The 24,691-nt window shown below is 38.4% G+C and overlaps 1 protein-coding gene and 1 long non-coding RNA gene across 2 annotated transcripts in view; one reads left to right on the forward strand and one right to left on the reverse strand.

Annotated features, from left to right (window-relative positions):
• LOC105385572 (irregular chiasm C-roughest protein) overlaps positions 1-24,691 on the reverse strand; it is a 285,368-nt gene that overhangs the window by 186,063 nt on the left and 74,614 nt on the right. The window contains exon 3 of the mRNA XM_048632241.1: positions 19,481-19,631. Within this exon, the coding sequence (XP_048488198.1) occupies positions 19,481-19,631 (151 nt within the window). The remainder of the gene's footprint in view (positions 1-19,480; positions 19,632-24,691) is intronic.
• LOC125491107 lies at positions 3,551-3,828 on the forward strand. The gene is made up of 2 exons (XR_007268117.1): positions 3,551-3,613; positions 3,761-3,828. It is a non-coding gene; the product is annotated as an uncharacterized LOC125491107 (long non-coding RNA).

Raw genomic sequence — 24,691 nt, forward strand, 5'->3', positions numbered from 1 at the left:
GAGAGCCAGTTGCAGGTACTAACATCACCCACCTCAAAGAATACAATGAAATAAGCACAATCTCTTCAAAACCGCTACTGTGTCGCAGAATAAGGCTGTTGTACATTACATCGGCAAAGGGGTACTTTGTCAAAGTATATACATGGATTTCTCATTATTAGAATACACACAATTTAAACCTACATCAAGAGGACATACAATGTCGGGTTCATTGAGGTTATCGCGCATTTGTCGACTAAAATAATACAGATTATACAAAATAACATTAACTAAGAAAACTAAGTTTGTAATTTTGTAAGTACCCTAGTTATATTTTCTCTGAAAAATGTTTTTATGTGAAAATTTATTGCGTTATACGGATTCTTCCTACTTTAAAAAAAAATATAGGTATATGTTTTGTAATAGACATTAACTAGGTTAAGTGCCAATTTTTCCATACTCAGTTATCTAACCGACAGGGATTGATTTATAAATTAAACGTCATCTCCATATAAAATTCATGACAGATGTGTCGAAAGTCAACCACTACTCCCTCATTATGCTCTAACCGACTATGGAGAAATTGGCACTAAATTTGACATAACAATGACATATGTACTTTCTCCACAGAGACTTCGTTAGTCACGCGTTTTTAACTATAGAAAACAGTTTATCAGATTGACCCCCTAAATGACCCCTTTCAGCTTATGACTTATACTACCTTTTTTAACACCCTGTATACAGTACAAGTGAGAGAATTTCATGTGAATATTTTCACGATTAGCCAGCGCTCACGTACTGAGTTAACCGTTGTTTGTAAGCACGACTTTCACGAAATAGTTATGTAAGTAGGTACTTTGTTTCCTGAAATAGTTATGTTACTACTTACTTTGTTGTTTTATTTCCCTCTCCAAGTTTAACCGTTAATTTTAGGCATTGTTTTGTTTATTATATTAAGTGCCAATTTCTGCATAGTGGGTTAGAGCATAACCTGGGATTATTGCTTGACTTTTGACACATCTGTCAAGAATTTAATATGGAGATTTGACGTATAATTGACCAACCTTTCCCTGGTTACGATTTAACCGACTTTTGTGAAATTGGAGCTTATTATCCATTTCTATTGTTACGAGTACTGTTATTATTATATTAATTTGTGATTGATGTTTTGTTGTTGAAAGTTTTACCTACGTTATACTCTCAAGTTACCTACAATATTAAAATACTAACACACATTTTAACCAGGAAAACTCAAACAAACATATAATAAAAAGGTCCCAATCCACTTCCCCGTTGCATGGTGTATGTGTGTATGTGTGTATGCGTGCTGAATGTAAACAAGGCTTTATTTTGTGGTGAGCCACATTTATACGAAGCTTATAAATTCACTTTAACACTTTATTGTGCGGAATAATAATAATATACAGGTTTTTCAGTTCATGGACGGACAATAGGTTTGATTGAATAAAAAAAATACCAATGACCTGCTTTCTGTACCAGAGACAGGTATAGGCACAGGTTTAATTCATAATTTTTGACGATTTGACGACGTTTTTTTGACAACATTTAATTTCGAGTCATACATTTATATTATATGTATACCAAACTAAATTTGTTCAAGGCAGTACCCGTTTCAAATTACTATTCTTACTACTTTCAACTTACTATTCTTACTACTTTTGCAACACTATAAATAATGTACTCCGTAGTAAAGTCACGTGACCAATATTTTTTATATGGACAAGAACTTTTTTTTTCAGAATATCCAAAAATAGTAATAAAATCCATGGATTCACCAACTCACAACCATATAGGTAACCTTTTTGCATCAATCTGTAGAGTATAACTTCGGACCTTATCAGAATCTCTCAAACATGCTTTCTTCCAGTCAACCTTAGGCGTGAGGAGATAACAAAGCTCTTTACACAGAGCTTATGAAAGCTCTCAGAACACATAGTTTGCAGAAACCGGAAGTGCTCGTCATGCGAACCGGAAACACGCACTGCCTGCGTGACGACCCATTGTAGATTATGAGAGCTTCGCAGAAATATGTATTTCTTATACAGGGTGATGTTTTTTCAGTTAACGTCTCGAAGGCAGGTCATTGTAACCGATGAACAGAGCTAATTTCATGTAATTTTCAAATGTAGTGCAAAATTATCCAAACTTATATTATATATATATATATATAATAACACGCACTCACGCCTTGTACTAATGTACTCCCTTGCGGGGTAGGCAGAGGTGCATTGCTGCACCCACTTTTCGCCAGAGTGTTATGTTAGTCCCAATGTAATAGGGGGCGGGCCTATTGCCATTTTACGGGCACATACAAGACCTGAGAACAAATATCTGTGTTTAAACAAATATCTGCCCCAGCCGGGAATCGAACCCGGGACCATCGGCTCAGTAGTCAGGGTCACTAACCACTACGCCATTCATCCAAACTTAGTATACTTATAATCCCGTTTTTGAGCGGTGGTAGCTCAGTCGGGTGAGCGCCCGCTTCTCAATCAAGAGATGCGGGTTCGAATCCCGGCGCTGACATGTACCAATGAGTTCTTTTCTGAATTTAAGTACAATGTATACCATCGCTCTTACGGTGAAGGAAAACATCGTGAGGAAACCTGCATATCTAGATTTAGCACATCAATCTAGATATGTGAACCCACCAACCCGCATTGGACCAGCGTGGTGGGAAATGGTCCAAGCTTAGGAAGGCAGTTTAGACCTTGGGGATATGCACAAAGGTTCCATTCGAGAGAGCCAGGTGCAGGTACTTACACCCCCACAGAGAATAGAATAGGATAGAATAGAATAGAATCCCGTTTTTAACAAGATTTACAAACGTAAATAAGCATAATTGAAAGCAGTCAGTAACCTTAGTCAGAGGCCTTCAGTTTAGGCAGCTTGAAAACATCTGACAGTCGGGTTGCACACTTACCCGACAGCTCTCTCAGTACAAGCTTGCTTGTGTTGGGGTCCACCAACCCGCACTAGGCCAGCGTGGTGGACTAGGCCTAAACCCTTCCTCATTGGAAGGAGACCCGTGCCCCAGCAGTGGTGACCTGATAGGTAATATGTGGGAACATCTCACACATGGCCGTCCGACCCCAAGCTAGGCAGAGTCTGTGTTATGGGTATCGGACAGCTGATATATCTACACAAATACATAGATAGATAGATATTAAATATAAATATCAACACCCAAGACCCGAGTACAAATATCTGTCTTTAAACAAATATCTGCCCCAGCCGGGAATCGAACCCGGGACCTTCGGCATAGCAGTCAGGGCCACTAACCACTACGCCATTCGACCGTCAAGGTCGTGATGAAGTATGATTATTGCTTGCAAATGTATAGTGCCACAATCTTATCTGTTCCGGTGGTCAAAATGTGTACTAACGAGACGTCATTGTCAAACGTCATTTCATACTCTGTGCGTTATTTGAGTTGTCAATTTGTTATTTAATTTGTTTTGTGATTTTCTGGGTGTAATAATGCCAAAAGCGCTGAAAAGTGATGCAAGAAAAGTAATACTAGATATATTGGCTTGTATGCAAGAAGAATAACGTATTCAGGCGCCTTTAATTCCGTTTGAAAAATTGGAAGAACGAGTTGCAGCGGTTACAGGTTAGTGTTGCCAAATATGACGAATAATTTTACCCATATACTCACATATAATTTTATTAATATTTTCCCGAGAGACCCGTACCCCAGCAGTGGAGACGGGATGGGTCGTGATGAAAGTATATAATCTTTATTTTTCTTTGATTACAGGTGTGAGTGAAGCTGCGAACCTATACCTTAGGCAGTATACCAAGAATAATTTCTCGCACCTGCAGTGATTTTAGACGAAATAATGATGATTATCATCTTCTTCTTCCACTACGAGTATCAAGGGTTGGCTGGAAGAAATTGATTTTTGGCAATTAGCCTTTGTACGGTGGCCTGCGATAAATAGCGATCTCAAGCTCACATGCTGCTCAAGCACATCCACATAAACACCACTGCTACACAAATCACACACATCACGTCCCCGGATTTATAACAGATGTAGCTGGTCCCTTCATAATCAAGGATCGCTATTTTAGGTACATTGTCTGAATTTATTTTAATTTTATGCTCTTGTTTCTTGTTACTTTAGAAAATGAAAATAATAAAGTGTTCATAAATGAATAAATAATAATTAAGTACTTAATAGTTTCTTTTAAGTCTATCTATCTCGTTATTCCCACTACCCACAGATATTACCTATATCATTGTAAAATCTAGATTTAATGTCTTAAGTGTATCAGAACATAATCAGAACTAATTTTGTTTCTGTTCGCCGTGGACAAATTTTTTATACAACAAATGTCGTTTGATATATTATATCCTCTTTCATTTAGTATCGACCCTATATTTTGATTTATCTATACTTATGAATGTAGGTAGTAGGTAATAGCAGAAATGCATTGTCGTTTAAACCAGAAATAGGCAAAATTTAATCGATGGCATCACTGGCTTCAATCACAGCGACGTCGCCACCGGAACAGATAAGATTGTGGCACTATACGGTGGTGGTGCCTTAGCTATACTCAGCGTAGTCAATGATTACAAATTAATCTCCGTAGCTAGATCACTGATACAAATTTCACCGTGTGTACTTGTAAAGGGAATATCGTACGGGATATATTTATGTATTACTCGATACAATATTTCAGACACACACATGTACCGTCTATTTGCAGAGCGGATATAGGTTATTTTTCTTAGTTACGAAGTATATGTTCGTTCTTGTAACGAAAATGAGAAAATATAGCTAAAGTTTGTTGTTGTGAGTAAACTGCAAGAGCAACAAAACTACGTTTTAACTTCAATGAATAAATAATATTTATTGCTGGCCAGTTTCTGGTCTCTTTGAGCGTGGGACACCCTCCAACTCGCTCGCGAGACAATCGTAGACAGGCACATGGTAGTATTCAGACTTACAAGTCTGCGCGCATTAGGTAAACGCCACCTATCGGTAAGGTAGATATCAGAATAAACGGATTTTAAAAAATGCATGAAAAAACGGCGTCGGCAATGCCGATGAAGTGGACGCACTTGCGTGAATTTCTATACAAAGAATACTGAATGCGATGCGTGCGTTGCGTCTACCGATGCCTACCTTCATACCTACCAATAGTGGACTGTTTTGTCATGTGTGGGCGAGCCCAACCCGTAAGTAATTAAATAAATAAAATATTAAAATCGCAATTAATTATAAGTACAACGATACGAGTATATATAATATAAATATAAACACTCACACCTTGTACTAATTTACTCCCTTGCGGGGTAGGCAGAGGTGCATTGTCGCACCCACTTTTCGCCAGTGTTTATGTTAGTACCAATTTAATAGGGGGTGGGCCAAAAATATCAAACAAAATATCTGCCCCAGCCGGGAATCGAACCCGGGACCTTCGGCTCAGTAGTCAGGGTCACTAACCACTACGCCATCCGGTCTTCGACGAAGTACAACGAAATCTTTAATAATATGCTGAAATTCAGGAAAAGGGGTTAACAGCCATTCATCATGCTTAATCGAAACTCTTTCATTTAATTAGGGCGTTAATTAACTTGTGTTGTAAACGTTTTCAAGTTTTAATGAAATCGGGATAAGGTTTATAATTGAAAAGTCAGCTGAAGAATTTAAGCCTTCAAGTCTGGAGAACATTACCTTTCAGCTACTGTCAGCAAGAAAAGTAAATATTGAACGAGCAGTTTTCTGAATTTACAGGATGTTTTAAAAGTGGTATACTAAGCCGAAAGGTGGTGATTCAGGGGATCATCAACTAAGGCCCGGGTCTCCTATTTACTCCGTAGGTCGCGTCAAGTGTCACCGCCGTAGGCCGCATCACGATGCTCACTACGTCTACGCGCCAACGTCGGCGTGTGAGGGAGACCGCATCAGTACATTTCTATAGTGAGCATCATGACGCGGCCTACGGCGTGACGCTGGAAGCAACCTACGGCGTAAATAGGAGACCCAGGCCTAACAACTTTTGTACTTCGACTTTTGGAAATTCGTGAAAAGTCAAAATTCAAGTACCATTGTATAAACGTATTATTATTATTATTAAACTCTTTATTGAACAAAATAAATTGTTACAAAGGCGAACTTAATGCTAGCAGCATTTTCTACCAGTTAACCTTTGGTGATGTTGAAAAAGTGATTGGTAGTGCTTACGATAGAAGATGGTCTAAATTGAATGCCGAACCAAAATATTAATATAACTATACCAATACAATATAAGTAAATAATTATATACATGATACATACATACATATATTACATACATACACATATACATACATAAACTTAAAATTACTATCATCATCATCATATAGATAGGGATCAGTTAAGCTGAATGTTCTGCTCTTGGAGGTAGTGGAGACGAACTTTAGATTTAAAAAGATCTATAGACTTAGTTTGCCTTATATCCAGTGGTAACTTGTTCCACAAGCGAACCGCTGTCACAGTGAAAGAATCAGAATACCCTGCCGCATTATGCTCTGGGGTACGAAAGAGAAGATTGCGACTTGACCGTTGAGGACGGTCAGAAAAGTCGAAGAACGTGAAGCGTTCTGTTAGGTAGGATGGGGCACAAGAATTATAGACTATACTATGAACGAGGGATAAAATATGAGCATTCCTTCGGTGACGGATATTGAGCCACTTGAGTTTGTTACGAAAATCAGAGACATGATCATACTTACGCAGGCCAAAAATATAGCGAATGCATAAGTTGAGCAGACGGTCGAGTTTATCAAGTAGCTCTTCGGTGAGATCAGGGTAGCACACATCTGCATAATCAATAATTGGGAGCAACAATGAGTTGACTAGCGTAACTTTGGTCGAGTACGGCAGGAAGTTCTGTAGGCGTTTAAGTCCATGCATGGATGCATAGATCTTACGGCTGACCTCAGAAACCTGCAGCTCCCAAGACAAATTGCTCTGTATGTGGAGACCAAGATTTTTCACATTGTCACAATATGACAAGCTAATTCCGTCGAACACGACAGGTGGTAATGGACCAAGTCTGGCCAGGTGAAACCTGCTGCCCACAAACATAACTTGCGTCTTTGAGGGATTAACAAGTAGACCATAATGAGCTGTCCAAGTTTTGACTGCTTCGAGATCGGCACTCATCTTGTTAATAGCCTCTAGGACATCATCGGGACCACATGAAACATATAACTGAAGGTCGTCAGCGTACAGGTGGTAAGAGCTATATTTAAGGACGGATACAAGGGTGTTGATGAATACAGAAAATAGGATAGGGGAAAGGACACCACCCTGCGGAACGCCGGCTGTTACATCACACCAATCCGATTCAACGTTATCCGTGCGGATGCGTTGTCGGCGACCACACAGATACGAAGTGAACCACTCGGCTACTAAACCAGATATATTGAGAGATCGGAGTATGGACAAGAGGATGTCATGATCCACGCAGTTGAACGCGTTGCTAAAATCAAGGAGTGTCAGGAGAGTTAATTGGCGTTCGTCCAGGGCCTTACGAAAGTCGTCTGTTATTTTAATTAGGGCAGAGCAGGTACTATGGGATGGACGAAATCCCGACTGATAAGGATTTAGGAGATTATTACGTGAAAGGAAATTTGAGAACTGTCTCATCACCACCCGTTCAAGGACCTTAGAAAGAAATGGTAGGATGGAAATAGGCCGGTAGTGCTTGAACTCTACAGGTTTTGAGATTTTGGGAACGGGAACCATGAAGGCATATTTCCAAAGGACAGGAAACGTGCCTGAGGATAAGGAGAAGTTAATGATGTAGGTAATAGGAGATAGGATGGATTGGAGAATGGGGAGCAGCATATCACGACCAATGCCGTCATTACCTACCGCCTTGCTTGGGATGGAGAGAATAATCCTTTTTATATCTGATTCAGTAGCCGGTGAGAAGTAGAATGCACTTGATGCTGCTATAGGAAGAGCTTGAATGCGGTTTATCGTCAGGGCTTTGGTGCTAGGATCAAGGGTATGGGGAGGGGATGAGAAATGGTGATTTAGGCCATCCTTGTCTACAGATAGTGGTACGTCACTCCTGCACTTACCGAAACCCAAAGAATGGAGAAATTGCCAAAGGTTTTTAGAAGAACAATTTTCGACACACGAGTGTATATGACGACGCTTTGCATTGCGTATCATTTGATTGCATCGGTTACGTGCACGTTTGAAGTGGTTCCAGTTAGTCTCCGATGGATCTTTTTTATGTTTGCGGCGCAGAGCATCTCGATGTGCCATCTGTCTGCGTATATCAGCTGTCAGCCAAGGGGCTGGAGGCCGCTTCATGCGGACTGGATGGAGAGGCGCATGACGATCGAGTAGGTCGGTGACGAGGCTATTAAAGCACTTGACCATATCATCGATACTATCCATGCCCTCTATTTGTGACCAGTCCGTATTAGCAGCGTCGATAGCCAACTTATCCTGGTCCATTCTCGCAAAGCTACGCTGAAATATAATTTTAGGTTTGGGTTTGGGGACTTTAAGCTTATATGAAGCAAAGATCAGATCATGGTGAGAAAATCCAGAGGCAGTAAACTGACCGTGGGATGCAATTCGTTCCTTGTTTGTGGTGATTATGTGATCTATGAGGGTATGGGAGTCATTGACATGGTGAGTGGGATCTAATTTAGGGATATGGAGATTGAAAGAAGTAGTCAATGAGAGGAGCTTACGGGAACGGACATTATGTTGCAGAAGGCAGGTGTTAAAATCACCCATCAGCACTGCATGTTCGTATTCAGGCAGATGTGTGTCCAGCAATTGTTCAAGCGCGTCAAAGTAGTCGGAGTTGGGAGGAGCATACACAACACCCAACATAAACTTCACCGTATTGAAGTCAAGTTCCAGAAGAATAAACTCCATGCCTTTGTGGTACTTCGGGGGAGAGGTGGCCAATATTCGGTACTTAATATCGGCACGAAGATATATGGCGACCCCACCACAACCCTTCTCAAGTCGGTCATTTCTGATGAGAATATACCCAGGCAGAGAGAAAGAAGTTGTTGGTAGAGAGGGCTTGAGGAAGGATTCGGACACTAGACACGCGTGAATGCAATTGCTGGTAAATGTTGAAAGAAGTTCAGAATAATGTGAAGGAATGCTTTGAGCGTTAATGTGACAGAGATTCAGATTCTTGGGGAATGGTGAGAAAGCGTTGTGAAGCAGATCACTTAGATGAACACAATCATCACTAGATACATCAGAGAGAGAGTCTAACGAGTAAAACAAGTCAGAATTTATCGACAGATCCATAAATTACAACACCTATGTAAATAAATTGACGGTATGATGATAATAGTATAGATAATAAATAAAATAAATATTAAATATAATATATTATATAATAAGAAAATAAATATGAACTAATACAATCTAATAGACTAATACACTAGTTAATTTTGTTCTGTATTAATCAAGTAAAAATCCAATCAATTTATCTACATCCACTGCCGGCCCACTGTAAAAATAAATAAAAAAAAAAAAAAAAACTATATTAAATAAATAGAAAAGTACCTAAATTCACAAAATGGTTACACATTTATCACTCAGAACATTCATCGAAATTAAATTGCATAGAACGGAACGTTACATGACCAGACCAATAATAATATTTTGTAAAATGGCAACATTAAAAAAATATGTCAAAGTCACCTGTCAGCTGTTAAGCGGAATTCGAATTCCAACAAATTCAAATAATTTCAAATGAGGGTAACGTGAGACTAATGTAAAATGTAGGAAAAAAGTAAAGCATTAGACAAAAATCTAATTAGCCAAACGAAAATGAAGTGATAGGCGAATAGAAAACATTAGATTTAACAATGTGAATAGGAACTAGAGTGCTGTGGCAAAGATTTAAACAATGAAATTACTGATGAGTGATACTTGTTTGCTACTGTACTTATATTACTACAAAAGTTGCTATGAATTGGGCCAATGAGCATCATGGCAATCAATTGGGCACTGAGAACTGGGAAACAAATATGGTAAGTAGTCTAAAGGCAATACCTAAGAATATCCTAGGTTATTTCAGGCACTTTTACTTAACCAGTTTGTTCTTTTTTGCAGCCCGGTCCAGAGTAGGCCGAGATGCCATGTCTGCTGGGGCCTGCATGGGCGCCGGTATCGCATCGAGGTCCTGCCTGGAGTTTATGCGGATCTTGTTGCCACCGTCCGGGGGCTTGACAAAGACATTGCCATCCTGCGTCCAGCAATTCTTCATCCCGAACCGGCGGCGAGCTTCCAGGAACATATCTCGCCGTCTAGCAGTCAGAAACTCACAGATGGAAACCGGTGTGGCTTTCAGAGACTTCTTCTTTCCCCACACTTGTGCCCTTGTTGATGCATCTCTGAACCTAACCAGAATGGGACGTGGTCGGTCAGTCTTAGAGGCCGATGAAGCAGAGTTCAACCGGAAACACTTTTTAATGTCACTTGCTGTGAAGTCACTAAGACCAAGTTTCTGCACACACATTGATGATACGACCTTGGAGACATCTTCATCAGTGGACTCACAGACACCACGGAATAGCAGGAACTTGCGCCGCCCCTGGTTGTCCAGGTCATCCGACACCTGGGTGACCGCAGCTATCTGTGTCTTCAGGAGGTTCAGTGTCTGCAGTATGCACTCCTTGAAGGTCCTGAAGTCAGCTGCCAGCTGTTCCAAGGTTGGTGTAGAAGTGTTGGCGGCTGCTAAGCGAGCATCAAAGGTGGCTAGACCCTGGCTCAACTTGGCTTCCAGCTTGTTGATGGCAGCCACGGGGTCAGGTGAAGACAGTGTGGGCTTGCTGCTGGTCCTTTTCTTCATCTTGAGTGTGTTTGGTGAAGTGGTGGCAGTGGATGATTTGTGTTATTTTTAAACTAGCTCATATATGCAGATTTCTTATGTACTTGGGTACACTTACAAGTAAGTATACTGCAAATTGTTATTTATGTGATAAATATAGTAGATAAACAATTTTAAATAAATAATTTAATTAGCAAAACAAATACACAAGTGTATTGCTTGACTACCCTAAAAACGTAACCATCAAAGTTTATGATCTATGAAGCAAATTTTTGTTTCATGCATTTTCAAAAGACGTTAAACAAAAGTTATTCAGATAGACCCCTTATTGAGTTACCCATTTCAGCTTACCCTTTTATTAACACCCTGTATAAACCGACTCGTGTATCTACTTAACTCTGGTTGGTAATAATTAGTGTCACTCTTATAATGCGTGAGGTGTTAGGAACATTTTCTGGACATATTTCGAATGAAAGAAAGAAAGAAAGAAAGAAACATACATTTATTTGACACACTGAGACAGAATAATAAGACAGAAAAAGAAAAAGAAACAACAACAACAAAATAAAGAGAATACTTAATACAGAACAAACAAAACAAAATGAGAGAAACTTCTTTCTGGAATATTACTAATATAATTATTATAATAATATAATATATGTGGGGACATCTCACACACGGCCATCCGACCCCAAGCTAGGCAGAGCATTTGTTATGGGTATCGGACAGCTGATATATTATCTACACAAATATATAGATAGATAGATACATATTAAATATAAATATCAACAACCAAGACCCGAGTACAAATATTTGTCTTTAAACAAATATCTGTCCCAGCCTGGAATCGAACCCGGGACCTTCGGCATAGCAGTAAGGGCCACTAACCACTACGCCATTCGACCGTCGATGCGTCGATATGTAATGTGTATATACCTAGTGTAGATTATTCTACGCCAATTCTATCATTGCTATTACGAATTCAATTATCCGAAGTGTCACCAAAAGCTCCAACCGGATTGGCTAGAAATCAGTATGTGTACCCACCGACCAACCGTAGCATGATTTATATGCAACGGAAATGAAAACTGGTCCCATGTATGATATTACATGGCCGAAGTACATAAATGATTATTTGAATACCTTTGGGGTAAAATGGCAAAGGTATTTGATACCCTAACGGATAAAGAGGCGTGTTATAAGTTTAACGTGTTTGTGTATCTATCTGTGATAGCGTAGCTCCAAAAAGGCTGAACTGATTTCCGAGTAGTTTTTTAGGGTGATTGGTAATGTTACTCCGAGTGTTTTAGCCATATTTTATCAAAATCGGTTTTACTATTTAAAAGTAATGCCTCTTTTAGTGATGAATGTCGGGGTTTTTTTACGTTGGTTAGGTTATTTTGTGTACTATATCTCTAGTATCTACCCGGCCTGCCAAGCGTGGAGATTACGGCAATAAACCTCCAGTTTTGGAGGAGGACAATGTCTTGCAGTAGACTGTTACAGCTAGCTGCCGCTACACGGCTTCGTTATCGATGTAGATAAACTCGCTTAGACGACCGAATGGCGTAGTGGTTAGTGACTGACTACTGAGCCGATGGTCCCGGGTTCGATTCCCGGCTGGGGCAGATATTTGTTTAAACACAGATATTTGTTCTCGGGTCTTGGATGTGCCCGTAAAATGGCAATAGGCCCGCCCCCTATTACATTGGGACTAACACAACACTCTGGCGAAAAGTGGGTGCAGCAATGCACCTCTGCCTACCCCGCAAGGGAGTACATTAGTACTAGGCGTGAGTGCGTTTTTTTTTATATAAACTTGCTTAATGCGCATTCCAACAGCACCGCGGGATGTAAATACGTTTGTAAGATTGTTACAAATTTATCTACAGGGTAGAATTTAATAAGCTTTGAATACAGAAAGGTCAATTTACCTATGTTCGGGTACTAGCCGATGATGATAGATTGTTGATAAATGATAAAACGATGATGCGGCGAAATGATGTGATGTTGCTGCCTTGTCTGTACATCCTAATATAATCGCGGTTTAAAGCCAACTATTCCGTACTCAATAAACATACATAAATAAATGGCGATTCCACCACAATGTATAAAACACCTATTTATTTATTTTTCATAATTTAAATGTTGTTTTTTAATGAACATTGCTCAGTAAATCGGGTACTAATATACCGGACGCAACGGATGTATGCAACGGGAGCATCACTTAAAAAATTTCACCCTATTTCCTAATCTTCTTAAGCTAATGAATAGGAAAGATTTGTGTGTAGGGCGTCCCACGCTACGTCGGCCCTCAGTCGATAAGCGGAGGATGTTTACTTTCAATTATACAATAGATAACAATTTTCCGTGGGAAAGTTAATCCGTTTTCTTTGGGTTCCGCTCATCTGGCATAATCTTTATTGACCAAAACTCATTTCGCATAACTCGTATGGTCTAAACTTTTTTGGCCGAACCATCACTTTGCCAAGACTAATGTGGCATAAGGCTCGTTTCGTCTAAAACTCTTTAGGCACAATCTTTAAACACCTAAGTTTCGTTTGCTCAAATTTATGTTCGTCTATACCTATGTATAATCTTGTTTCTCCTAATGTTATCTTAATAAATAATATATTAAGTATGTAGTAAATGTACAAATTGTGGTATTTTTCTCCTACATCCCGAAAATCACGATATTGTATGATCAAAAAATCGAAAGTTAACGACCAATATAGAGACATGAGACCCCATGAGATCGAAACCTAAAAATAGGTGCGACGACGAACAAAGCGAGGAGGAGCGTGTTAGGTGCACATTTTCATCAAAACCAAAGCGGAGTGCAGCGAAGCGGAGCGGAGCGTTTTCCAAACAGCGGAAACAATACAAGGCACCAGTTTGCGCTATGTAGGGAGACGCTCCGTCAAAGTTAAAGCCAAACGAATATTATTACTTTGTATAAACCTATGCCATAGCATTATTAGGCAATTCAAGATTTGGCCATACCATTATTAGGCTAAACAATGTTATGCGAAATAACTTTTTACTAAACGAGATTTATGCCATACGATTTTCGGCGTAACGAGACTTTGACCAAACGTTACTATGCAATACGAGATTAGGCAAAAAAATCTTATGCCAAAAAAGGTAGAACCGTTTTCTTTTCATAAAGTAAAAAAGAACGGCTTAAAAACTAACAGGAAAGAAATTCGGATTATGCTAGCCGTTTTACTAAAAAAAAATCCACGAGTAAAAAATGGCGATGAAGGGTTTTATTAAAAATTCCTTTTGTACATGATCTGAAATTACAAATTACACACATTTCTTAATATCTGGGCTTTCTTCAGGGCTTTTTATACCTACATAAATGGGGTAATATTTTTTCAGTGTACGAGTTAAATGATACTTGGAATAACCGTTAGTCTAACTAAATGTATTACCAACTCTATTTGAAAATGTATCTATATAAGTTAGTATTAGGTAAATACATGTTTATAAATGCATAGAAGATACGTCGTTGGATACATTAACCTGGCTTGCCTTGATCACTAATAAATTCCATCTCAGCTACAAAGACTTAGGGAATATTTTCCAATGCATCGTGTATTTGTCATACTGTAAGAAACTTCAATATGTTCAAAGTCCTCTCTGAAGCATAAAGGAAATGTATTGTCATATTATTTGAAGAAAAAGAATATGAAAACTTCAGATTTTCAGGCTGTAGCTACCGACAACGCTAACTTGGCAACAGGTAAAATAATATATTTTATGGATGCAATAAACGATGGAGTTCAGTATTTAGTACGGAACGCTATTTATAGTGGACGACCTATGATTGATGATGTTAAAAACATAATTTTATTTACTGAATAATGAAATTTAACTGTTTCATTTTCAGTTTTTTTAAAGAAAGAAAGACGGAATATTTACAGCTCTAAATTTATATTTGGAATAATTTGGATGCTTTCAGTGATGAAGGCATTCTGCAGGCTGTTGCAAAAATGACTTATTATTACCTACCTATTTCATTTCTACGACTTTTGTTAACTTTATACTTTAATTAACAAAATTATAAACCTACAAAAGTCAGAATGACTTCCTGAGAGATTTTTGGTTTACGTATTATACCACTTTTCAATACCCTGTACAATCCGTTTTTTTTTTATATATTTTCTATTTATATTTATTTGATGAGATGATGAGCCCAAAGCATTCTCTTTCTTAAACCGCTTTTGTATATTGCTATGACATAAGTAATATACACTCACGGGCAATGAAAAAGTTCCACTGAGAAAATCAAATTACTCCTAAACAGAAAAAAGTAACTTAATGAAGCATTCTGCAATATTTAAGTATATTTAACGGTGCATAAGAATATTACCAACTTAAAACGTAAATAATTTGTTCAGATTCCTTTTCAATGTTTTTACAAAATGCGCCAATTTGGTGTCTGCATTTTAAAAATGGAACTGTGTCTTTGCCCGTGAGTGTATTTCATTTAAAAGACTTGCGGCCTTATACAGGGTGTTGCAAAAAGGGTATACTAAGCCGAAACCTACATGTGCAGCATGGTATACCTATCTAAGCCTGAAACTAAAATCAGAATTTGAAAATTCGCGAAAAAAAAAATTCATTTTCCATAGGAACTTTGTTGGTCACGTCGGTTTACTATGGAAAAATATTTTTTTTTCGCGAATTTTCAAAGTTTTTCAGTTTCGGGCTTAGATATAACATGCTGCACATGTAGGTTTCGGCTTAGTATACCCTTTTTGCAACACCCTGTATAATAATAACACCTTTATAGCGCTATCCCATTTGCATATAACTTTTAGTGTCGATCGTTATTCACACACCGAGAATAGGCACAGCGACATCGCGCATCTCATAATAGCATCCTGCAACTTGTGTGTACGGACGAGAATATTCGAGAATACTGCGAGTATTCATGGAGAATGTTCTCGGATACTCGGTTAGATTAACAATATGCGAACCAGATGATGAATCCCGCAATGTATGATAGAAGTAGCTTCGCCTGCGCGCTTGGCCTTAAAGCTCAGATTATCAATATACAATCAATAATTATGGTATCTCACACACAATAACAAAACAAAAAAACTGTCCGCATTTTTTTTACTGTCAAACCATTTTAAGTTGAATCCAATGATAAACATTGTACCAATGAATAAAGTAATAAATTCTTTTATTATTTCTTTATATTATAATTTTAACGATGTTTCATCATCGATTTATCAACTGTGTTTATGTTATGTAGTTTAGTTCAGTACTAATTTAATTAATGTCTTGTAGAATTTCTTAAGTAGAACGTGTATGTTGTGATTTAGTGTGAATAAATTAAATTAATTTGAATTCAAATGTTCTATCGGATCTGATTCAAAATAGGAGCTCGGTGGTAGCAGTCGGGTGTTACTTTTCGAGACGTTTGTTAAGCAGTAAGCACTGACAATCCATCTAATTCGTATATTGTTATTCTAAGGACATTCGAGTGGCGGCAGATGCAGTAGGAAACGAGACGTGTATTGCAGTTCAGAATCACTTTGGATGAAGACTAAAGTGGGGAATCGAAATAGCGCGTTAATTTACTGGAAAAGTTTGATTCAAAGCTAATAAATTATGATTGTGTTTATGTTTTTAAATCAAAAAGCTTTTGCAATACTAAGGTTTTAGCCCTCCACAGAAAATAGGGAGGGTTATAAGTTTAACGCGTCTATGTATCTCGGTCTGCAGTAGCGTAAGCGTAGCTCACAAACGGTTAAACTGATTTGTGATCTTTTTTGTGTCATAGGTATCTAATTTTACCTTGAGTGTTCTAAGCTATATGTTATCAAAATCGGTTTAGCCGTTCAAAAGTTATGCGACTTTAAGAGTTGAATGTCGGGGGTTTTTTAACGTTGGTCAGATTATTTGAGCAACACAACACAACCCAACATTTATAATAATGATAATAATACATAACAAACACTCACACTTTGTACTAATGTAGTCCCTTGCGGGGTAGGCAGAGGTGCATTGCTGCACCCATTTTCCGCCAGTGTTATGTTAGTCCCAATGTAATAGGGGGCGGGCATATTGCCATTTTACGGGCACATCCAAGACCCGATAACAAATATCTGTGTTTAAACAAATATATGCCCCAGCCGGGAATAGAACCCGGGACCTTCAGCTCAGTAGTCAGGGTCACTAACCACTACGCCATTCGGTCGTCCAACATTTATGCGTATTAATACTCTAGCCAATTGGATTCTATTGATCGTTACGTGCCTCCGAGGGCACAGAGCAGATCTATATCATGGCCGAGACCCAACCAACTTAGTAATTCTGTGAACAAACAACCGACTGTCTACCGAAATCTTAGATTAATAATTTACGAACTAGATGGAGCGTCACTTAACTCACATACCAATACAAAGTAAAGACTGTCCGCGTTTTAAATTCAACCTTATGAATAAAATGAAATAAATAAATATGTGGGGAAATCTCACACACGGCCATCCGACCCCAAGCTAGGCAGAAACTGTGTTATGGGTGTCGGACAGCTGATATATCTACACAAATACATAGATAGATACATACTTAATATAAATAAATATCTGCCCCAGCCGGGAATCGAACCCGGGACCTTCGGCATAGCAGTCAGGGTCACTAACCATTACACCATTTGTCGTCAATGAATAAAGGTCACTAATCTTATAACCGAACTGATTCAAAATAAGAGCTCAGTGGTAGAAGTGGGGTGTTTTGTCGAGACGTTTCTTTTGCACTGACACTCCATCTAGTTCGTATTAAATATCGTTGATCAAAATGCATGCACGGGATTCTCCGTACATAAACTGGTCCGTATTTAAACTGTTATATACAGGATGTCCCATAAGTATACGTTAGGGTGGATATAAATCGTCATTCTGAACAAGTTTTATTAAAAAAAAGCGATATTTGCGATTATTTTTCGGTTTACCTTACAAATTGAGTTGGTTGTGTTCCTTTTTAATAAGTTTAAAAAGTGCAATATTTTCTTTGCAAATTTCGTTTTTTTTTTCAGTTGCTTAGAATGACGATGTGTACACGTTAACTTATGGGACATCCTGTACAGTCAATCCGTCTCTGTATTGAAATGAAACACCAATAAATATTTATTATTTATACTTTAGGAAATGAAATTTATCCGAGGTTTTTTCCTTTTATCAAATGATACGCATTTGTGACTTCAAAGCGAAAGGAACCCTCAAAGGCAGAATATGTCTCAGTTAATCTCACTTCAGATGTGATATTCTCTGAGTGTTAAACGCCTCGAAATAAATATAAATATAAAGCCTATATAGGTACCTACATAATTTATAATATTATGTAAAGGAGAAGTGCTTCATTCTTCTACTATGAGCCAATTTTAAAATGACACATAAATTTGTAAGTTAAGTTTCGAATGACCCCCTGAGTCAGCCCCTTACTACTTATACCTACCAATTTAGCAACACACTGTATAATTGTACACATAAGCACCTACTTATGCATTCTGAAAAAGTACTTATTTATTTTATTTCATTTATATAAAAACATTGTGTATCATAGTTAGGTTATTAAAGTTTACTTGTTAACTAAATAGATTTTTTTTGCAATAATTTAAGAGGTATCACTTTCAGTGGTTCTTTAAACGTTTACATCACTTCAGCAATTGCAATTGCACTTTAAAAAAAACCGTATAAATAAGAAGATACAAAAGAAAACTCTTTATTTCCCCGTTCACGTTAGAGGGTTCCGTAAAAACAAAGAAGGCACAGGGGTATTACATATTCAAAGGCTCGCCTGTTTGTGCCTTTCTGCATTTGACATGTTAGGTTAACTTTGTACACCCCTGGCTAGCAGAGAGGGACAATTTTAAAAAGTTAATTTCTCTGGGGCAACCCTAGCTTTGTGTGAAAGAAATTCGGATTAAGTAGCGGGTTATAAACGGTAATAAACGCATGATAATATTAAAATTAGGCTTTATGTTATAATTAGAATTAATCTAAGATTTAGAAGGTTAGCGTGGGACGCCTTTTGTCCTTCTAAATGGTACTTATTACTACTTATAGCTTATAGGTTTATTGGTATCTGATGTCGATTCTGAAGACACAAAATTAAAAAATTTGTGCTAACGAAACCCTACATTTTTTGTTTGAAAATCAACTCTGCATGAGTTTACGTAAATCTTATTTTCCGTTGCAAAATTGTGCCTTCAGAATCGACATCAGTAGGTATCTTATCTTACTCAACGTTAGATTAACGACGTACGAACTAGATACAGCATCAGTAGTATCACATACAAAAACTAAAAACTGTCTGCATTTTGCTCACTGTCAAACGTGTTAAGTTCAACCTAATGACATCCATTGTATCAATGAATAAAGTCACACATCTTTTAACCGAACTAATTCAAAACAAAAGCTCAGTGGTACAAGTGGGGTGTTATTTATCAAGACGTTTCGTTTGCACTGACACTCCATCTAGTTCGTATGTTGTGCTAAGGAGCAATGGCTGCACTCGCTTTTCACGTATATTTTCATGTTTTCATAGATGGACTGTAGAAGTGGTTATTTTTATCAAAACATTTATTTCGCACCAACACTCCATGTACTCCATACATTTCTAATCTAATCTCATAACTCACCCTCCTCATCGCTCCCGATCATGCGATACCGCTCGTAGCCGCTCAGGTCCCGTTGGAGCCCCAGCCCGAAGTCATCCTTCGTCCACTGCAGCTGTCCAGACTTGTGTTCGACCCTACAGGGTAGAGTGACTCGGGATCCCACCACTGCCGTCTGGAAGAAGGGAGAAGGTTTAGTTGTATGTGGGGTAACTAGATGGCGCTGGCGTCGGTGTTCTACATCGCGGTGTGGTTTGGTTTATCCGTCGGTGGAATGTTATACCCGATTACGGCGAACTGGACGAAGCAAAAAGGAGGGTTATGGTTTTGACAGGTATGTATGTATGTATGTACCTATAATAATGTATAATATACATATCGTCGCAGTCGTAGAACAGTGACGGATCTGATTTTTTTCGATTTTCGGATTATTGCAGATTCGTCTTTAAAATTTCATAATTTACCAATACAGCAAAAAAAAAATTAAAAATTGTTTATAATAAGTGAAATACAGAGTCGAACACTGGCGGTTTTGATTTTTTCGCGTAGAACATGGGCGCTTGTGACGTCCCGTCGATGTTCTGCGGTGAACCTCACCCCCCGCGACCCGCTCCCGCGCGACGGTTTGTTTGTTCTGTCAGTGTTCTATGTAGGAGCACATGGAACACGTAATGAGTACTTAAAATGTTTGTTTCCTATAATTATTATTTAAAAAGTTCTGTTTTCCAAGTAAATATTATTTTTATACTTCTCTCATAGAACAAAGAAGGACTCTTAAATCCGTCGTTATTCTTGGGACTTTGTTTAAAAAAATAAAAGCCCTAGTTTTCGCTAAAATCATTGAGAAGTTAGTTTTAATTAGGTATGGTGTTTTAAAAAAGCAATTTTGTTTGTTTGTTAAATTTAGTGACAGTATTTCAAATGCGACTATGTTCTATGACCTAACTATTGGTGTTTTGTATAAACCGTCATTGTTCTATGGATAAGTGGTAGACGTGTGTAGATAACCGTCGTTATTCTTCGGGATTATTTTAGGATACGTCGTTGTTCTTTCATAATATTACGTATTTTCAATGGAAAATAAATAAATTTATGATTTTTAAGTATGTTTTTGCTAATTTATTATGTTTTTAAAACTATGTGCTAAAAAACAATGTAAAATTATGTAAGTTTTTTTTTTTTCATCACCTCTACCGCCAGAGGCAGTGACGATGGGAGCACGGTACCATGCGGGTAGGTTTGGAATTATGTTTTTCCAGCCATTCGCATGAGTTACCAAACATACAAACCAAGTCAGTCGCAGAATCCACATCAAACATGAAATTTCTGTATTAACAGCTACCGTTACATCAACTGCAAAGGGAAAGGCCTAGCATCAACCGAATGCTGGTGATTGTCAAACAGCTGAGAATAATGACCATCGCGAAGCAGTTTTAGAGGATCCCTACCTGTTAAGATGACAGCAATTTCCTTCATTGACTGCTTACAATCAGTAAACTCTCTGTTTCTAGGGGTGAATGGCATCGCCGGGGAGTCAACGTGATCGGGCAGCAGTGAATTTACTGATTGCGGGCAGTAAATAATTAAGAAAATTGGTATCATCTTGTCCGTAGCTATTTATGGATCATCTCGAACTTCTTGGCGATGATCATTTTCCTCAGCTGTTTCACAATCACCAGCATTCGATTGATACTGGGGCTTTCCCTCTTAAAAATAGGTGAGCCCACTTTATGCATGTATTAATTTCAGGAAAAATTCCCCGTAAATTCTGTAATTCTCGCATTATACTTACTTCTCCATAAAAAGGGTGAGAAATCCGACCTCGGAAACTATAGACCCGTTAGCTTGACATCACACATGTATAAATAATTCACAATCGCATCCGTTCTCTGCTGAACTAACATCAACCACCAGAACAAGCCAGTTTCCGACCTAGTTATTCTACCGCGAACCATCTACACACGCTCATTCAGATTATTGAAAAGTTCATTGAGCTTAACACACCAGTTAACCTTGCATTTATTGATTATACCAAAGGTTTCGACAGTAACTACCACCAAGCAATACTTTCCACCCTTAAAACCACAAAATTCATCCAAACTACATAGTCAAACTCGTTGGTACTATCTACATAAACAGCTCAGCCAACGTGAAATTGGAAAAACCTGGTACTGGTCCAACGTTTCCGATTGAAAAGGGTGTCATGCAAGGCGACCCACGCTGTACACGCTTTACAATTTTCCTCAAAGAGGTCTTCAAGAAGTTGACACAGTCCTCGGAGGACAAGGACATCATTGTCGGAAGTAAAAAATAGTCAAACTCGGTTTTGCGGACGATATTGCCCTATTCTCCCACTCAACGCCCGAGCTACAACAAATGTTGCGAGAGCTATCCACGGCAAGCCTTGAAGTTGGACTAAAGATGAACCGTTCGACGACAACAGACATGACCAACAGCACGAAACGTAGGGTTGAGGTAGATAGGCAGGAAATACAATATGTCAATGAGTAATTTATTTGGGCGAGATAGCGTCCTTCGTCGTGGGTGCTAAGACCGCCAAACTGAAGTGAGACTGGGCGGCGCACGTCTGTCGTATGCAGCCGGATAGGTAGGGTAAAAATGCCACCAAATGGGTAGTCGATAATGGCCGCCGGCACAGGGGCAGACCCAGAAGAAGATGACGGGATAACCTAGACTGTTAAGTAGGAACTGGAATGAGGAGGCCATGGACAGGGATAGCTGGAAGACCCAGGAAGAGACCTTTGCCCAGCAATGGGTCACAATTGAGTTGGGAAACTCCGTCACATATTCTCCTCGGCCATCCCTGATCACAGAAGAAGACTTTTATCACCAGAGCCTGAAGACAAAAGTCTTCTTCAACCAGTGCATCTTGCTAGTGATGACGTATGGGGCAGATAGGTGGGCACTGACGGTAGTACTGGTCCACCGATGTAAAGTCGCTCAGCGTGCTATGCTTGGGGTTTCTCTGATGGATCGTATCAGAAATGACGATATCCGTCAGAGGACTTAGGTTACCGACTTAGCTGTCAAAATATGCAAGCTGAAGTGGCAGTGGGCTGGCTATATCTGCCGAAGAACCGATAACCGTTGGGGTCGACGAATTCTCGAGTCACAAACAGGGACAACCGTAGGCTGGTAGCCAGTAGTGGCTGGATGAGGAAGGCCGAGGACCGAGTGTTGTGGCGCTCCTTGGGAGAGGCCTATGTTTTAGCATTGGATGATTATTGACTGATGCTGGGACACAATGGGGTCTTCAAAAAATATTTTATAAAATAATTGTAATTTTTTAAAAAAATTAGGACCTAAACAAAAAATAATATAGCGCAATCAGCACCTTTCTAAATAGGTTCTTTAAAGATCCGTCTTTCAAATTTCCATGAATTCCCTAAAACAACGACGAAAAGTGTAATACGCCATTAGATACGCAATAAAAGTCCGTAAAAAAACGACGTATCATATAATGCGACATAGTAGGATGCATAGAACAATGACCTATCTGATTTTTCAGGAAACTTAGACTTATTACAGATTAATTATACAGGCTATATTGCAAAAGTCCATTCGTATAATAATCTGACCAAATTTCAAATGAATTGCTTCAGCCGTTTTCATTTTATCGAACAAAACGTTGTTTAAAAACTTTAACTGGCTCTCCTGTAAAGTTGCTGTTTTGCAGATCCGTCGTTGTTCTACGACTGCGACGATATAGGTTTCAGCTTAGTATACCTTTTTTGAAACAGCCTGTATAATGATCCCTCATAACTTCTAAGCTAAAACAAGTTAATCATAATTGGACAAATGAGATAGCATCACTATTCAACATCAGAGTTTATTGTTCAGTGTGTCAAATAATTTTTTCTTTATTTCTTTCTTCCTTTCCATACAAATTCACGTTTACTCGCCGCTACTCGAACGGTGTTAAAACTCACACTTCGTATGGAGAATAAATTAGTCGCGGCATTTAAAATAACAGTAGGTACAGTCAGTTGCATAAGTAGCTATACACTTTTGTACCTTGTCAACATCATACTCTGCCTATCCATTCATTCAGACATTGACGGTTTGATAATGTAGGCAGTTTGACTAGGTACAAAAGTGTATAGTTACTTATAAATGCAGCTGACCGTACCTACCTAAGTATAAAAGAGATTAGTGTGAGTTGAGTAGTAAGTAAGTAATTGTAAGCACTAATTTATTCAGTTTTACTAAAAGCGCTTAATGAATACCTAGGGATTTGTGGCGGGAACTGTGTATAATAACTTTACTCAACTTAACCCTAGAGGACTACCTTATGTACTATTATTAAAATAATAGTAGTAGGTAAGTACCTAACAGTAGTAAAGGTTGACTGGAAGAAATTGCGTTTAGGCAAGTAAGATAAGTCCGCATTTGTATATATACAGGGTGTTGCAAAAAGGGTATATCAAGCCGAAACCAGCATGTGCAGCATGTTATATCTAAGCCCGGGAAAGAAGTCAGAATCTCAAAATACGTTACCGTTTTTGAGTAATTAACGTCCAAAGTTTTACTCGAAAACTGGGTACCAACAACCCTATCGTGACACAGTGACCTACATATCAACGAGTGTCAACGACCTTATAAAATCACGTACCTATGGAAACCGATCCGTTCATTTTTAAATATTTTATTCTTTAAGCCCGCGCTACACTCGCGCTGCGAAAGCGTAAAATGCGAGTTCACGCCGGTATTTATTTTTACTTGTCTCTAATTTTACGTAAATAATAGACAGTGAAAAAAAAGACTTAGTAAAACTATTTTTTCTGTTTATTTAATTGGGTTATGAAATCCGACGAAATAAAAATGCCGGAAACGGGAACGGGTCTTCGACTTACTGGCAATGGCAACATCGTAGTTTATTTTCTCTATTGGCAACAAGGCAACAATATGGCAACGGGTGGAAAAATTGCTTTCTGCTTTTTTATGTTTACTAAATAATATTACTAGTAACTAATTTGGAAGATCATAGGAATAATTATAATCGAGATTCAGTGCGGATTTAAACTTTAGCATAATTAAACAGAAACACTTGGAACTTACACAAGTCTGACCGATTTAACCTTTTTCTCGTGGTTCAAGTGTTTTGTTGTTTTTCGTGTTAAGTATTACTTCAAAACAGTTAGTATTGTGAAAGTGGAATGTGATTAATGTGATTATTTGAGGCTGCGGTGGTTCATCAGATGTCTGTGAAGATGT

Source organism: Plutella xylostella, chromosome 31 (assembly GCF_932276165.1).
Source record: "Plutella xylostella chromosome 31, ilPluXylo3.1, whole genome shotgun sequence".
Taxonomy (NCBI): Eukaryota; Metazoa; Arthropoda; class Insecta; order Lepidoptera; family Plutellidae; genus Plutella; species Plutella xylostella.